Raw genomic sequence first — 12,677 nt, 5'->3', positions numbered from 1 at the left:
GGGGAGGCGAAAGGAGTGTGAGGGGAGGTGAGAGGAGGGTGAGAGGGGAGGCGAGAGGAGGGTGAGGGGAGGTGAGAGGAGGGTGAGAGGGGAGGCGAGAGGAGTGTGAGGGGAGGTGAGAGGAGGGTGAGAGGGGAGGCGAGAGGAGTTTGACGGGAGGTGAGAGGAGGGTGAGAGGGGAGGCAAGAGGAGTGTGAGGGGAGGTGAGAGGAGGGTGAGGGGAGGTGAGAGGAGGGTGAGAGGGGAGGCGAGAGGAGTGTGAGGGGAGGCGAGAGGAGGGTGAGAGGGGAGGCGAGAGGAGGGTGAGAGGGGAGGCGAGAGGAGGGTGAGGGGAGGTGAGAGGAGGGTGAGAGGGGAGGCGAGAGGAGGGTGAGAGGGGAGACGAGAGGAGGGTGAGAGGGGAGGCGAGAGGAGGGTGAGAGGGGAGGCGAGAGGAGTGTGAGGGGAGGTGAGAGGAGGGTGAGGGGAGGTGAGGTGAGAGGAGGGTGAGAGGGGAGGCGAGAGGAGTGTGAGGGGAGGCGAGAGGAGGGTGAGAGGGGAGGCGAGAGGAGGGTGAGGGGAGGTGAGAGGAGGGTGAGAGGGGAGGCGAGAGGAGTGTGAGGGGAGGTGAGAGGAGGGTGAGAGGGGAGGCGAGAGGAGGGTGAGGGGAGGTGAGAGGAGGGTGAGAGGGGAGGCGAGAGGAGTGTGAGGGGAGGTGAGAGGAGGGTGAGAGGGGAGGCGAGAGGAGGGTGAGGGGAGGTGAGAGGAGGGTGAGAGGGGAGGCGAGAGGAGTGTGAGGGGAGGTGAGAGGAGGGTGAGAGGGGAGGCGAGAGGAGTGTGAGGGGAGGTGAGAGGAGGGTGAGGGGAGGTGAGAGGAGGGTGAGAGGGGAGGCGAGAGGAGGGTGAGGGGAGGTGAGAGGAGGGTGAGAGGGGAGGCGAGAGGAGTGTGAGGGGAGGTGAGAGGAGGGTGAGAGGGGAGGCGAGAGGAGGGTGAGGGGAGGTGAGAGGAGGGTGAGAGGGGAGGCGAGAGGAGTGTGAGGGGAGGTGAGAGGAGGGTGAGAGGGGAGGCGAGAGGAGGGTGAGGGGAGGTGAGAGGAGGGTGAGAGGGGAGGCGAGAGGAGTGTGAGGGGAGGTGAGAGGAGGGTGAGAGGGGAGGCGAGAGGAGTGTGAGGGGAGGTGAGAGGAGGGTGAGGGGAGGTGAGAGGAGGGTGAGAGGGGAGGCGAGAGGAGTGTGAGGGGAGGCGAGAGGAGGGTGAGAGGGGAGGCGAGAGGAGGGTGAGAGGGGAGGCGAGAGGAGGGTGAGGGGAGGTGAGAGGAGGGTGAGAGGGGAGGCGAGAGGAGGGTGAGAGGGGAGACGAGAGGAGGGTGAGAGGGGAGGCGAGAGGAGTGTGAGGGGAGGTGAGAGGAGGGTGAGGGGAGGTGAGAGGAGGGTGAGAGGGGAGGCGAGAGGAGTGTGAGGGGAGGCGAGAGGAGGGTGAGGGGAGGTGAGAGGAGGGTGAGAGGGGAGGCGAGAGGAGTGTGAGGGGAGGCGATGAGAGGTTGAGGCGCGTTGGTATTTTCCTTCAATGACTGCCGGAGTTTGTTCCCGCTGCTGCCTGTAATTGCTTTTTAATTGGCAATTTAGATTCATGGCTCCATCAGAGAGGCGTAAATGAGCGCCCTCCCATACGCGGGGTCTCCCACCCCTCACCAGGGGGCCTCCAGGGCCCAGGCTTACACAGAGGGGGCAGCCTGGGTGTGAGGGTGTGTGTGATACACTGTGTCTGTGTGGCTAAATCAAAGTATCCGTATCAGATTGTTTTTGTTGCACAGTGAGTCTGAGAAATAAGGGCACATTTTGGGGGTGAAGCCTCCAGCAGGGCTAAAGGTCAGGGAAAGATGGTGTGTGTGGGGGGGCTGTCATCCTGTCAGCCCAGCACACAAACAGCAAGAGCAGAGTCCTCCATCATCATTAGAGAGGCCCCTTAGTGACACACATACACACAGCCCAGTAGCAGCAGGCGCCATGCAGTGAGTCTTTTGTCTCTCAGCCTGTGTATGTCAGGCAGTCTCTATTCATCTCTGTTCTGCCTCCTGTCTGCCAGTAAAGTCATCCCAACAGCTCATCAATAGTCTGTGTGTTGTACTGGCTGATTGCTTCTGTTCTGCTGTAGGATGGTTTAGCAGGCTCTGATAACTGGTGTTGTCTCTCATATAGAGAGTAGGAGAGAGAGGAGAGGGGGGTGGCGGAGGTCGACAGAGAGAGAGAGAGGAGTAGAGAGAGGTCTGTGGCTCAGAGGGTGTCAGTGCTCTGTGCTCTAACCCTGCTCTTGTGGACTCCTGTGGACTCTGCAGCCCGGTTTTTGAGGAGGAGGATTGGGGGGGGGTGAATGTTATCCTCCACTCAGACAAAAGACACAGGATGCACAGTCAACCATCCTCTCAACACATCCTCAGGTTGTTTACACACTCACACACTCACGCAGGTTGTAGACAGGCGCTACAGGAGCTTCTTTTATTTTTGCTTTGGCCCAAGAGGCATCTGCTAGCCTCTGAGACTCGACCAAGTCTGTGCGTGTGTGTGTGGGTATATTCGTGAGTGCGTATGTGTGTGTGTGTAAACAACCTGAGGAGGAGAGAGCACCCAATCAATAGCAATAGTGTAACTTGGCCACCAGAGGGCATATTATATTCTATTTCATATATTGTTTATTTCTTTGTTTTAGATACAGTATAACAGCCATTGTACTATAATATAGAGGAATCATTTAGACTCTTTTGACTCATCACATACTCTGCTGCTACTGCTGTTACCTGTTACCTAGTCACTTTACCCCTACCTATATGTACAGTTAAAGTCAGAAGTTTACATACACTCCAACAATTGTTTACAGACAGATTATTTCACTTATAATTCACTGCATCACAATTCCAGTGGGTTAGAAGTTTACATACACTAAGTTGACTGTGCCTTTAAACAGCTTGGAACCGAATGTCATGGCTTTAGAAGCTTCTGATAGGCTAATTGACATCATTTGAGTCAATTGGAGGTGTACCTGTGGATGTATTTCAAGGCCTACCTTCAAACTCGGTGTCTCTTTGCTTGACATCATGGGAAAATCAAAAGAAATCAGCCAAGACCTCAGAAAAAAATTATAGATCTCCACAAGTCTGGTTCATCCTTGGGAGCAATTTCCAAACGCCTGAAGGTACCACGTTCATCTGTACAAACAATAGTATAAACACCATGGGACCACGCAGCCGTCATACCGCTCAGGAAGGAGACGCGTTCTGTCTCCTAGAGATGAACGTACTTTGGTGCGAAAAGTGCAAATCAATCCCAGAACAACAGCAAAAGACCTTGTGAAGATGCTGAAGGAAACAGGTACAAAAGTATCTATATCCACAGTAAAACGAGTTCTATGTTGACATAACCAGAAAGGCCGCTCAGCAAGGAAGCCACTGCTCTAAAACCGGCATAAAAAAGACGGACTACGGTTTGCGACTGCACATGGGGACAAAGATGGTACTTTTTGGAGAAATGTCCTCTGGTCTGATGAAACAAAAATAGAACTGTTTGGCCATAATGACCATTGTTATGTTTGGAGGAAAAAGGGGGAGGCTTGCAAACCGAAGAACACCATCCCAACCGTGAAGAAAGGGGGTGGCAGCATCATGTTGTGGGGATGCTTTGCTGCAGGAGGGACTGGTGCACTTCACAAAATAGATGGCATCATGAGGTAGGAAAATGATGTGGATATATTGTATGTAAACGTCTGACCCACTGGAATTGTGATGTAGTGAATTATATGTGAAATAATCTGTCTGTAAACAATTGTTGGGAAAATGACTTGTGTCATGCACAAAGTAGATGTCCTAACCGACTTGCCAAAACTATAAGAAATTTGTGGAGTTGTTGAAAAACAAGTTTTAATGACTCCAACCTAAGTGTACGTAAACTTCTGACTTTAACTGTGAATCAAATAATCATTTTGAAAGGACACATTTTAAAATACCATTTTCAGCATGGCTGCCTGTTATCAACACTATTCAGGCTCATATTAAAACTATGAAAAGACATTCTTCCCAACACTCTGTGGGGTCATGATTGAATCCAGATGCATCAGAACAGCCGGATTAGAGGCAGAGAAAACACACAAATCCTCTTTTCCTGGTGGCTCTCTAACAGATGTTGTTTGGTACCATTTCACTGTGTGGATGTGTGTGTGGGTGCGTGTGTGTGTGTGCGCGTGTGTGTGCGTGAGTGAGATGGGCTAAATGTCAGCAGCCCTGTCACAAATAACAGTAGAGTGCCTGCTAATAGGCAGGTCTGTACTGTCTCCAGACAGCCACCGTTTACCGCTCCATGGACAGAGATGGAGGAAGAGAGGGAGGGAGGAGGAGGCAGAGGAAGAGAGAGAGGGAGGAGGAGGCAGAGGAATGGAGGAGGAGGCAGAGGAAGAGAGAGGGTTGGAGGAGGACGGAGGGAGGAGGAGGCAGAGGAAGAGAGAGGGTTGAAGAAGGAGGGTGGAGGAGGATGGAGGGAGGAGGAGGCAGAGTAAGAGAGAGGGTTGAAGGAGGGTGGAGGAGGATGGAGGGAGGAGGAGGCAGAGTAAGAGAGAGGGTTGAAGGAGGGTGGAGGAGGATGCAGAGGAAGAGAGAGGGTTGAAGGAGGGTGGAGGAGGAGGCAGAGGAAGAGAGAGTGTTGAAGAAGGTGGAGGAGGAGGCAGAGGAAGAGAGAGTGTTGAAGAAGGTGGAGGAGGATGGAGGGAGGGAGGAGGAGGCAGAGGAAGAGAGAGTGTTGAAGAAGGTGGAGGAGGATGGAGGGAGGGAGGAGGAGGCAGAGGAAGAGAGAGGGTTGAATAAGGTGGAGGAGGATGGAGGGAGGGAGGAGGAGGCAGAGGAAGAGAGAGGGTTGAAGAAGGAGGGTGGAGGAGGATGGAGGGAGGAGGAGGCAGAGGAAGAGAGAGGGTTGAAGGAGGGTGGAAGATGAGAGGGAGTGAGGAGGAGGCAGAGGAAGAGAGAGGGTTGAAGAAGGATGGAAGATGAGAGGGAGTGAGGAGGAGGCAGAGGAAGAGAGAGGGTTGAAGAAGGAGGGTGGAGGAGGATGGAGGGAGGAGGAGGCAGAGGAAGAGAGAGGGTTGAAGGAAGATGAGAGGGAGTGAGGAGGAGGCAGAGGAAGAGAGAGGGTTGAAGAAGGAGGGTGGAGGAGGATGGAGGGAGGAGGAGGCAGAGGAAGAGAGAGGGTTGAAGAAGGAGGGTGGAGGAGGATGGAGGGAGGGAGGAGGAGGCAGAGGAAGAGAGAGGGTTGAAGAAGGAGGGTGGAGGAGGATGGAGGGAGGAGGAGGCAGAGGAAGAGAGAGGGTTGAAGAAGGAGGGTGGAGGAGGATGGAGGGAGGAGGAGGCAGAGGAAGAGAGAGGGTGGAGGAGGGCAGAGGAAGAGAGAGGGTTGAAGAAGGAGGGTGGAGGAGGACGGAGGGAGGCGGAGGCAGAGGAAGAGAGAGGGTTGAAGGAGGGTGGAGGAGGATGGAGGGAGGGAGGAGGAGGCAGAGGAAGAGAGAGGGTTGAAGAAGGGGGGTGGAGGAGGACGGAGGGAGGCGGAGGCAGAGGAAGAGAGAGGGTTGAAGGAGGGTGGAGGAGGATGGAGGGAGGGAGGAGGAGGCAGAGGAAGAGAGAGGGTTGAAGAAGGAGGGTGGAGGAGGATGGAAGAAGAGAGGGAGTGAGGAGAAGGCAGAGGAAGAGAGAGGGTTGAAGAAGGAGGGTGGAGGAGGACGGAGGGAGGCGGAGGCAGAGGAAGAGAGAGGGTTGAAGAAGGAGGGAGGGAGGAGGATGGAGGGAGAAGGAGGCAGAGTAAGAGAGAGGGTTGAAGAAGGAGGGTGGAGGAGGATGGAAGAAGAGAGGGAGGGAGGAGGAGGCAGAGGAAGAGAGAGGGTTGAAGAAGGAGGGTGGAGGAGGATGGAAGAAGAGAGGGAGTGAGGAGAAGGCAGAGGAAGAGAGAGGGTTGAAGAAGGAGGGTGGAGGAGGATGGAGGGAGGAGGAGGCAGAGGAAGAGAGAGGGTTGAAGAAGGAGGGTGGAGGAGGATGGAGGGAGGAGGAGGCAGAGGAAGAGAGAGGGTTGAAGAAGGATGGAAGAAGAGAGGGAGGGAGGAGGCAGAGGAAGAGAGTGTTGAAGAAGGAGGGTGGAGGAGGATGGAAGATGAGAGGGAGTGAGGAGAAGGCAGAGGAAGAGAGAGGGTTGAAGGAGGGTGGAGGAGGATGGAGGGAGGAGGAGGCAGAGGAAGAGAGAGGGTTGAAGAAGGAGGGTGGAGGAGGATGGAGGGAGGAGGAGGCAGAGGAAGAGAGAGGGTTGAAGAAGGATGGAAGAAGAGAGGGAGGGAGGAGGCAGAGGAAGAGAGTGTTGAAGAAGGAGGGTGGAGGAGGATGGAAGATGAGAGGGAGTGAGGAGAAGGCAGAGGAAGAGAGAGGGTTGAAGAAGGAGGGTGGAGGAGGATGGAGGGAGGAGGAGGCAGAGGAAGGAAGAGGGTTGAAGAAGGAGGGTGGAGGAGGATGGAGGAAGGGAGGGAGGGGTCTTGCGTTTTCCTGGCCTCTCTGATTTTGAGTTCTTTTGACATATCTGAACCACTTTTCCAGTTGGCTGCTCATCGGGGAGGGAGAGCCCACCTCTGACGCTAACACAGCCATTAGGGCAGGAGGGGGGACTAGGGAAACGGGACTTGGCGTGGGGGTTTGGGGACAGGGACAGGGACAGGGGCCACTCTGCCTGGCTGCTCAGTGAAGCATGTTTAACAACGAGGGGCAAACATTAGAGACATTTAATATGAACTGTTAGTGTGTTAGTGTCACCCCGGGTCATTGGCTGAGGGGGTGGGGGTAATGGTTTGAAGGGGTGAGCATAATGGGACAGGTGGTAGGGGTAAATGGAACTAAATGGGTTGTGTTTTCTCAGTGACATTGGAAAGAGACACACACACACACACACACTCACACACATACTGTACACACACACACAAACATACTATACATACACACAGTGATGTAGAAAAGCCTACCTCTATTCCCAGGGATCCTTGGGGTTAATTTAGCAGGACAGCTTCCTCCCTCCTTCCCCTGCCTTTGTAAGTGTTTTAATGGCAACAGTACCCTAGCTCTTACCTCTCCTATTATCTATCTGGTGTGTGGGGAGAGGAGGGTCCAGATGAGAGGGAATAACCACTCTCATCCCTGGACATTCTCTACCATCATCCTCTACCCACTTCCTTCTCTCTCTTCCGTTTCTCTCCAAGAGCCCTCACATGGTGCTTTTCTCCCATCCCTCTCTCCATACCCTGGACTAAATGCTGCTTATCTCCCTCTCTCCATACCCTGGACTAAATGCTGCTTATCTCCCTCTCTCCATACCCTGGACTAAATGCTGCTCTTCTCCCTCTCTCCATACCCTGGACTAAATGCTGCTTTTCTCCCTCTCTCCATACCCTGGACTAAATGCTGCTCTTCTCCCTCTCTCCATACCCTGGACTAAATGCTGCTTTTCTCCCTCTCTCCATACCCTGGACTAAATGCTGCTCTTCTCCCTCTCTCCATACCCTGGACTAAATGCTGCTTATCTCCCTCTCTCCATACCCTGGACTAAATGCTGCTCTTCTCCCTCTCTCCATACCCTGGACTAAATGCTGCTTTTCTCCCTCTCCATACCCTGGACTAAATGCTGCTCTTCTCCCTCTCTCCATACCCTGGACTAAATGCTGCTCTTCTCCCTCTCCATACCCTGGACTAAATGCTGCTCTTCTCCCTCTCTCCATACCCTGGACTAAATGCTGCTCTTCTCCCTCTCCATACCCTGGACTAAATGCTGCTCTTCTCCCTCTCCATACCCTGGACTAAATGCTGCTCTTCTCCCTCTCTCCATACCTTGGACTAAATGCTGCTCTTCTCCCTCTCCATACCCTGGACTAAATGCTGCTCTTCTCCCTCTCTCCATACCCTGGACTAAATGCTGCTCTTCTCCCTCTCCATACCCTGGACTAAATGCTGCTCTTCTCCCTCTCCATACCCTGGACTAAATGCTGCTCTTCTCCCTCTCTCCATACCTTGGACTAAATGCTGCTCTTCTCCCTCTCCATACCCTGGACTAAATGTTGCTCTTCTACCCCCCCCCCCCCCCCCCTCTCCATACCCTGGACTACATGCTGCTCTTCTCCCTCTCCATACCCTGGACTAAATGCTGCTCTTCTCCCCCTCCCTCTCTCCATACCCTGGACTAAATGCTGCTCTTCTCCCTCTCCATACCCTGGACTAAATGGTGCTCTTCTCCCCCTTTCTCTCTCCATACCCTGGACTAAATGTTGCTCTTCTCCCTCCCCCTCTCTCCATACCCTGGACAAAATTCTGCTATTCTCCCTCTCCATACCCTAAACTAAATGGTGCTCTTCTCCCCCTCCCTCTCTCCATACCCTGGACTAAATGCTGCTCTTCTCCCTCTCCATACCCTGGACTAAATGGTGCTCTTCTCCCCCTCCCTCTCTCCATACCCTGGACTAAATGTTGCTCTTCTCCCTCCCACTCTCTCCATACCCTGGACTAAATTCTGCTATTCTCCCTCTCCATACCCTAAACTAAATGGTGCTCTTCTCCCCCTCCCTCTCTCCATACCCTGGACTAAATGCTGCTCTTCTCCCTCTCCATACCCTGGACTAAATGGTGCTCTTCTCCCCCTCCCTCTCTCCATACCCTGGACTAAATGTTGCTCTTCTCCCTCCCACTCTCTCCATACCCTGGACTAAATGCTGCTTTTCTCCCTCTCCATACCCTGGACTAAATGGTGCTCTTCTCCCCCTCCCTCTCTCCATACCCTGGACTAAATGCTGCTCTTCTCCCTCTCCATACCCTGGACTAAATGGTGCTCTTCTCCCTCTCCATACCCTGGACTAAATGCTGCTCTTCTCCCTCTCTCCATACCCTGGACTAAATGCTGCTCTTCTCCCTCTCTCCATACCCTGGACTAAATGCTGCTCTTCTCCCTCTCTCCATACCCTGGACTAAATGCTGCTCTTCTCCCTCTCCATACCCTGGACTAAATGCTGCTCTTCTCCCTCTCTCCATACCCTGGACTAAATGCTGCTCTTCTCCCTCTCCATACCCTGGACAAAATTTTGCTCTTCTCCCTCCCTCTCTCTCCATACCCTGGACAAAATGTTGCTCTTCTCCCTCCCCCTCTCTCCATACCCTGGACTAAATGCTGCTCTTCTCCCTCTCCATACCCTGGACAAAATGTTGCTCTTCTCCCTCCTCCTCTCTCCATACCCTGGACAAAATGTTGCTCTTCTCCCTCCCCCTCTCTCCATACCCTGGACTAAATGTTGCTCTTCTCCCTCCCCCTCTCTCCATACCCTGGACTAAATGTTGCTCTTCTCCCTCCCCCTCTCTCCATACCCTGGACAAAATGTTGCTCTTCTCCCTCCCCCTCTCTCCATAGCCTGGACTAAATGCTGTAAGTGGACATGTAGGCAGAGACAAACCAAAGTTTTACTGCCTTCTCCCCTTTTCTCTCTGTAGGTTGCCTTTGTTGGGCTGAAACAGTGTGTGTGGGTGTGTGTGTGTGTGTGTGTGTGTGTGTGTGTGTGTGTGTGTGTGTGTGTGTGTGTGTGTGTGTGTGTGTGTGTGTGTGTGTGTGTGTGTGTGTGTGTGTGTGTGTGTGTGTGTGTGTGTGTGTGTGAGAGAGAGAAACACAGAGGGCATTTGTATGTGAGAGAGAAACACAGAGGGTATTTGTATGTGAGAGAGAGAGAGAATGCTGTGGACTGGCTGTTTTCACCGCCAGTTGATGTTCTAGCATGGCTCATCTCCAGACACACACACACTCCTGCTCTGTTGTCAGGATCACAGTCAGTGTGCTGGGTAGAGGAGGCTCAGACTACTGCTTCAGTGTCTCTACCACACCTACGTACATCATATGTCCTGAACAAGACTGTTTCCATCTGTGAAGTAAGAGAACAGTAGCAGCAGTAGAGGATGTGATGCAGTGTAAAGGAGCTTGTGTCTGCTTGGTGCTGAGGAATTTCTGTGACTGTTGATTTTCCTCCATTTCACGGTGTCCTCTTCAGAGAGCAGATGACTAGCCTTGCTTAGAATGACGAGAGCTCTCCATTTCTGTGTGTGAGAATATGGGGGGGGGGGGGGTTCCCGGAAGAGAGAAGGGAAGGAGGCAGCAGGAGATGGAGAGAGGGGCCTATTCTTCCCTCCTCTCATCCCCAGGATGTGGTCCATGTGTGTGGACAACCGTGTCGGTCACAGGCCCCCGGGAACAATTACTAAGACTGTGCTTCTCCCTCTCTCCCTCCCCTCTCGCTTTCTCTCTTTCTCTCAGGCTGACTCGGGCCCTCGTGGGGTCAGTAGGGAGCGTCTGGGCGCAGAGGCGCCCCACCAGCAGGAGAAAGGTGGCCCCTCAGTCCCTGCTCACCTCATAGGAAACCCCTATGCCTTTGGCCTGAGCCCCGGTGCTGTCATGCAGGACGCACGCTTCCAGCCCCTCAAGTCAGTAACACTGCCTGTACAGTACAGCCCTGACAGTACACTCTGTCCTACCCTGTCTTTTATAAGGTGTATTTATAATGATCAAATACAATTAACTAAGTAAATCCCCTCGCTTCCTATTTCCCTCCCTCCTTCTCTTCCTCCTCTCCCTACCCCTCATCTTCCTTCATTATTCCTATATACTTCCTTCCCTCTCTCCCTCTCCTCCCTCCCTCTCCTCTCACTAGTCTGCCCAGGCAGCTGCCCCATGGAGTGCCCCCTGGTGGTGTACCAGAGGAGTACCTGCGGGGGTTCCGCCCCTACGCCACGGCCGAGGACCTCCGCATGCCTTCTGGACTGCCCCTGGGCCTGGACCCCGCCACCGCCGCCGCAGCCGCCGCGTACTACCATCCCTCCTACCTACCACATCCCTCCTTCGCCCCCTACAGGTGAGTCAGGACAACACTCGTCGATCAGCAACAAGACTGCTACTGCTAGGTAGGGGTGCTAACAGAACCTTTGAATTGCCTCTAGTCTTTGGTACTCTTTCAGTTTCCAGTGCTTGCTAACACTCAAGGCTAGGGATAAAAACATGCTAGCTAGTGTTTCATGTTGTTGTCAGTGGCTACTACCTCCAGGGATGCTGAAGACAGCCCCAGTTAGCCTCTAGTCCTATTTTCTGTGGACAGACAGTTTGATGACAAGGCTTAGAATTGATGGAGACGGGTAGTGCTTAGTTAGGATTCGATCTTGTCGTTTGCGGGCGTGTGTGTGTGTGTGGGGGGGGGGGGGGTGATGTGCTGTTTGCTGTAGGCTGTGGGACAGGGTGCATGACCGTGCTATGTCAGCAGCACAGCAGGATGAAAGGAGGGCAGAAGCCATCACACACAGCCCAGTAATGGAGTTAATGAGGAGATGAGCCACGCAGAGACAGACAGACACAGACATCAGACTGACAACACACACACACACACACACATTTGCTCACTCTTTCTCTCTCTCATCCACAAACACACACACACACACACACTCCTTTTCTCTCATTCTTTCTCTCCCTCTCTCTCTCTCTCTCGCTCTCGCTCGCTCTCTCTGAAACACACACATCCAAAGAGAGTGAAGTGTGGCTGCTGTCAGCAGTGTGCTGTGTGGGGTTGATTGAGGTTATTTGACAGGTTGGCTGACCCTCTAATGCCCCCTCCCATGGAGAGACACAGCTCAGGTTAATGATGTAAACACTAGTTAACTGGGACACTCACTGTTATATTCTCTCTCACTCTCTCTCCCTTTCAATTCCCTCCTCTCCATCGCTCTGTCTCTCTCTCTCCCTCTCTATCTTTCCTTTCAACTCCCTCCCCTCCATCGCTCTGTCTCTCTCTCTCTCCCTCTCTATCTTTTCTTTCAACTCCCTCCTCTCCATTGCTCTGTCTCTCTCCCTCTCTATCTTTCCTTTCAACTCCCTCCTCTCCATTGCTCTCTCTCTCTCTATCTTTCCTTTCAATTCCCTCCTCTCCATCGCTCTGTCTCTCTCTCTCTCCCTCTCTATCTTTCCTTTCAACTCCCTCCTCTCCATTGCTCTCTCTCTCTCTATCTTTCCTTTCAACTCCCTCCTCTCCATTGCTCTCTCTCTCTCTCTCTTTCCTTTCAACTCCCTCCTCTCCATTGCTCTGTCTCTCTATCTTTCCTTTCAACTCCCTCCTCTCCATTGCTCTCTCTCTCTATCTTTCCTTTCAACTCCCTCCTCTCCATCGCTCTGTCTCTCTCCCTCTCTATCTTTCCTTTCAATTCCCTCCTCTCCATCGCTCTGTCTCTCTCTCTCCCTCTCTATCTTTCCTTTCAACTCCCTCCTCTCCATCGCTCTGTCTCTCTCCCTCTCTATCTTTCCTTTCAACTCCCTCCTCTCCATCGCTCTCTCTCTCTCCCCTTTCAATTCCCTTCTCTCTGTTGTTCTCCTCCCCCCCCCCCCCTCTCTCTCTCTCAGGATGGATGATCCATTCTGTCTATCAGCTCTGAGGTCACCGTTCTACCATCTCCAAGGAGGGGGAGGCCTGCCCCCCCTGCACCCCTCTGCTGTCCACATGCACCTGCAGGGGGTCCGCTACCCTGGGGACCTCACACACGCCTCACTGTCCGCTCTGCAGTCTGAGAGACTGTCTGAAAGGTACTGTCCTCTTCTACACTCTCATACATACACACACATACATACACAAATA

General features: G+C 53.3%; 1 protein-coding gene across 4 annotated transcripts in view; it reads left to right on the top strand.

Annotated features, from left to right (window-relative positions):
• LOC110506108 (genetic suppressor element 1) overlaps window positions 1–12,677 on the top strand; it is a 418,800-nt gene that overhangs the window by 390,379 nt on the left and 15,744 nt on the right. For all 4 annotated transcript variants that reach the window (XM_036964533.2, XM_090222430.1, XM_090222432.1 and 1 more), the window contains 3 exons: window positions 10,322–10,488; window positions 10,716–10,916; window positions 12,446–12,625. In XM_036964533.2, the coding sequence (XP_036820428.2) occupies window positions 10,322–10,488; window positions 10,716–10,916; window positions 12,446–12,625 (548 nt within the window). The remainder of the gene's footprint in view (window positions 1–10,321; window positions 10,489–10,715; window positions 10,917–12,445; window positions 12,626–12,677) is intronic.

This window comes from Oncorhynchus mykiss, chromosome 26 (genome assembly GCF_057628025.1).
Source record: "Oncorhynchus mykiss isolate SJ-2025 chromosome 26, ASM5762802v1, whole genome shotgun sequence".
Classification (NCBI taxonomy): domain Eukaryota; kingdom Metazoa; phylum Chordata; class Actinopteri; order Salmoniformes; family Salmonidae; genus Oncorhynchus; species Oncorhynchus mykiss.
Note: the sequence above shows the minus strand (reverse complement) of the source record. Positions and strands in the feature narration are given on the sequence as shown.